This window comes from Octopus bimaculoides, chromosome 1 (genome assembly GCF_001194135.2).
Source record: "Octopus bimaculoides isolate UCB-OBI-ISO-001 chromosome 1, ASM119413v2, whole genome shotgun sequence".
Classification (NCBI taxonomy): domain Eukaryota; kingdom Metazoa; phylum Mollusca; class Cephalopoda; order Octopoda; family Octopodidae; genus Octopus; species Octopus bimaculoides.
The window spans coordinates 33,808,468-33,812,040 of NC_068981.1; the positions used below are offsets into that span (position 1 = coordinate 33,808,468).

Sequence of the window (3,573 nt, forward strand, 5' to 3'; positions counted from 1 at the left end):
GTGTGATTTTTGCCAGGGTCGCTGATTGGCTCCCGTGCTGGTGGTACGTAAAAAACACCACTCAAGCATGTTCGTTGCCAGCGTTGCTTAACTGGCACATGTGCCGGTGGCATGTGAAAAAGCAACATTCGAGCGTGGTCATTGCCAGTGCCGCTGGACTGGCCCTCGTGCCAGTGGCATGTAAAAGCATCCACTACACTCTCAGAGTGGTTGATATTTGGAAGGGCATCCAGCTATAAATACTTTGCCAGATCAGATTGGAGCCTGGTGCAGCCTTCTGGCTTACCAGTCCTCTGTCAAACCGTCCAACCCACGCCAACATGGAAAGTGGATGTTAAGCGACAACGATGACGATGATGATGAGGAATTAAAATTCTATAGGTGTTTACTTTGCTTTTAATGTTCAGGTATCAATAAAATAAGCACCAGTTAAGTACTGGGTTGAATTAGGCTGGAACTTGTTAATTTTCCATTCCTCATTGTTTTATTTATTTACTTATTTGTTAACCATTTAATGGATTCCATAATTTAATGTTAATGTAATACTAATCTTTAATGGGTTTCCATATTATTTCCAGGATTGTTTGACATCTTTAACTCCTAAAGAAATCCAATGCTATATGAAAAATTTATTAATTGCTTTAAGTCATGTTCATGAATATGATATTATCCACCGTGATGTGAAACCCAGCAATTTCTTGTTTAACCGTAAAACACAACAGTGAGTAAATGTTTCCCTTTTCCTACAAGACCCATTAAGGGGGTGAGCTGGCAGAATTGTTAGCATGCCAGGCAAAATGCTTAGCAGCATTTGTCTCTATGTTCTGAGTTCAAATTCAACTGAGGTCAACTTTGCCTTTCATCCTTTCAGGGTTGGTGTAAAATGTACCAGTTGAACACTGGGGTCGATGTAAACGTCTTGGACCCTTTCCCAAAACTGCTAGCCTTGTGCCAAAATCTGAAACCATTATTATTATTATTATTAATAATTGATCATACTGGCACAAGTCCCATTATCTGCTTTAGCATGGTTTCTATAGCTGGATGTTCTCAATGTTGTTGGCATTCCGTCGCTTACAACGTCGAGGGTTCCAGTTGATCCGATCAACGGAACAGCCTGCTCGTGAAATTAACGTGCAAGTGGCTGAGCACTCCACAGACACGTGTACCCTTAACGTAGTTCTCGGAGATATTCAGCGTGACACAGTGTGACAAGGCTGACCCTTTGAATTACAGGCACAACAGAAACAGGATGTAAGAGTGAGAGAAAGCTGTGGTGAAAGAGTACAGCAGGGTTCGCCACCATCCCCTGCCAGAGCCTCGTGGAGCTTTAGGTGTTTTCACTCAATAAACACTCACAACGCCCGATCTGGGAATTGAAACCGCGATCCTATGACCGCGAGTCCGCTGCCCTAACCACTGGGCCATTGCGCCTCCACTGTTCTTAATACCAACCATTTTATAAGAGTGTATTGGGTGTTTTTTTTTTTTTGTGGCAAGTACTCAGGCTCTTACAAATACTTAGGGAATCCCCTTGAAGTAGTCAATAGCTTCTGTTACCTAGGTTACCTGATTAACAGTAGCAGAAAGCGGTCTGAAAGCATAGTCCGAACAAGAACATAATGGGAAAAGTTTAAGGAGTTTATTACTTCTGTTGGTAACAAGCATTGAAAAATGAGCATAAAATTAAGATGATAATTATGATGTGGACTGTATTTCATACTTTGCCTGTACTTCTGTTGTTGAAGATGTTATTTCTTATGTTTTAGGTTCTCGTTAGTGGATTTTGGTCTTGCTCACAAAGCACCTTTACCTTTGAAGGAAAATAAACTCAAATCTGATATACCCTCTCATCATTACTTTCCAGTCAGACGAAATTTGAAAAGTACGTCAAAGGTAAATTTCCTTTTTATTTTCTATTTCCTATTTTCCATTTATTGTCTTGGTAGAGATAATTTCTTTTATTCTTACAGTTAGGCAGTGTCTATGACACTTTACAGGGCCTCCAGGAATGGTGAGAGAGAGAGAGAGAGAAGGTATCCTCAGACTGGAGATTGGCCAAAATTCTTGCAATAAAGTGCACTCCATTCTCACTGGCACTCTGTTGGTTGTCACAATGTGGGTTCCAGCTGATCCAATCAATGGAACAGCCTGTTCACGAAACTAATGCACAAGTGGCTGAGCACTCCACAGACACATGTAGCCTTAATATAGTTCTCGGGGAGATTTAGTGTGAGGCAGAGCATGACAAGGCCGACCCAGCTGAGTGGACTGGAGCAATGAGAAATAAAGTGTCTTGCTCAAGGACACAACGTGCTGCCAAATATCAAACTCATGACCTTATAATTGTAAGCTGAATACTCTAACCACGAAGCCATGTACCTTCACTGGACTCCATTAATGACATTGAAGGTGTGAGGTGGTCATGTTTAAATCGGGCGACAGTTTATGTCAGTTGCTCATGTAAGTCATGATGAGAATTGAACTTATAAAGTTCCAATCTGTTACCCTAGATTGGTACTTTTTCTGATGGAATCCTCCACCTCAAAATAGAGGAAAGGTAAAAATTGATCTTGGAGGATTAGACATCAGAACATAGAAATTTGGAACAAATACTACAAGGCATTCTATCTGATACTCCAAAGACTCTGTTATTTTTATTTTCTGCAGCTCTAAAAATTATTTTGTGTTGTGGGAAATAATTTGTTTGTAGAATACCTGCTAAATCCTGTGTTAACTCCTTAATTATATGTTCAGAGATCTCTAATTAAATGAAGTTCATACGTCTTCAAACAACAATATATATCAGTGGTATGTTTTAAAAAAGAGGAAACAAAGTCATGTGATGCATTTTGTCTAGTATGAGGCTTTTAACTAATAATTTTTAACAGCCACATAAAGCTTCAGATTTGACTTTATTTTACTGACCTCAGAAAAATCTAAGCTGAAAACTTTGTGAGACAAAACTGAATACTGGAGGATATTTAGACTGACTTTCTGTCTTTTCTGCTATGAAACTTTTTACTTTATTCATAATAGGATAGGCAGAAACAGTAGGGTATCAAAGTAAATATTGGGTTGTCTGGAAAGTTTGTGCCGATTTATAGTAGCTTACCTTTCGACTTATTTGCCATGAAAACACCTCAGTTCTGGGAAGAGGGTATTTTCAAGTTAAAGGAAAGATGGAAACGCATTGTGCAACAAAATGGTTCATATTTGGTTGATTAAAAATGTAATGGCAAGTATTTGTTGACCTTTTTATTTCCTTTAAAAATCGGCACAAACTTTCCGGACAACCCAATACTTAACTCCATTCATGATTCAAGTTCATATTGTAAATGTTACAGTATTATGATAGATTCAGTCAAATTCTCAATAAATTTGTGGCTTTGTGACAATATAAAAAAACATTTTATGTGCTACTTTTTTTTACCTTATTTAACAGCATGGTTTGAAAAGTATTCCAACAAGTGATAAATGTGGTCAAAGGACTGCCAAGAATTCCACTGTATTTTCTACCCAGTCTCCTCAACAGCGATTGCTCATAAAACAGGCTGCAGTTAAAGTCAATCA

At 38.7% G+C, this 3,573-nt stretch overlaps 1 protein-coding gene across 1 annotated transcript in view; it reads left to right on the forward strand.

Annotated features, from left to right (window-relative positions):
* LOC106879986 (cell division cycle 7-related protein kinase) overlaps window positions 1-3,573 on the forward strand; it is a 22,950-nt gene that overhangs the window by 11,848 nt on the left and 7,529 nt on the right. Inside the window, 3 exon segments of the mRNA XM_052966121.1 lie at window positions 579-721; window positions 1,770-1,896; window positions 3,446-3,573. The exon segment at window positions 3,446-3,573 is cut by the window's right edge and continues 4 nt beyond it. Coding sequence (XP_052822081.1) covers window positions 579-721; window positions 1,770-1,896; window positions 3,446-3,573 — 398 coding nt within the window.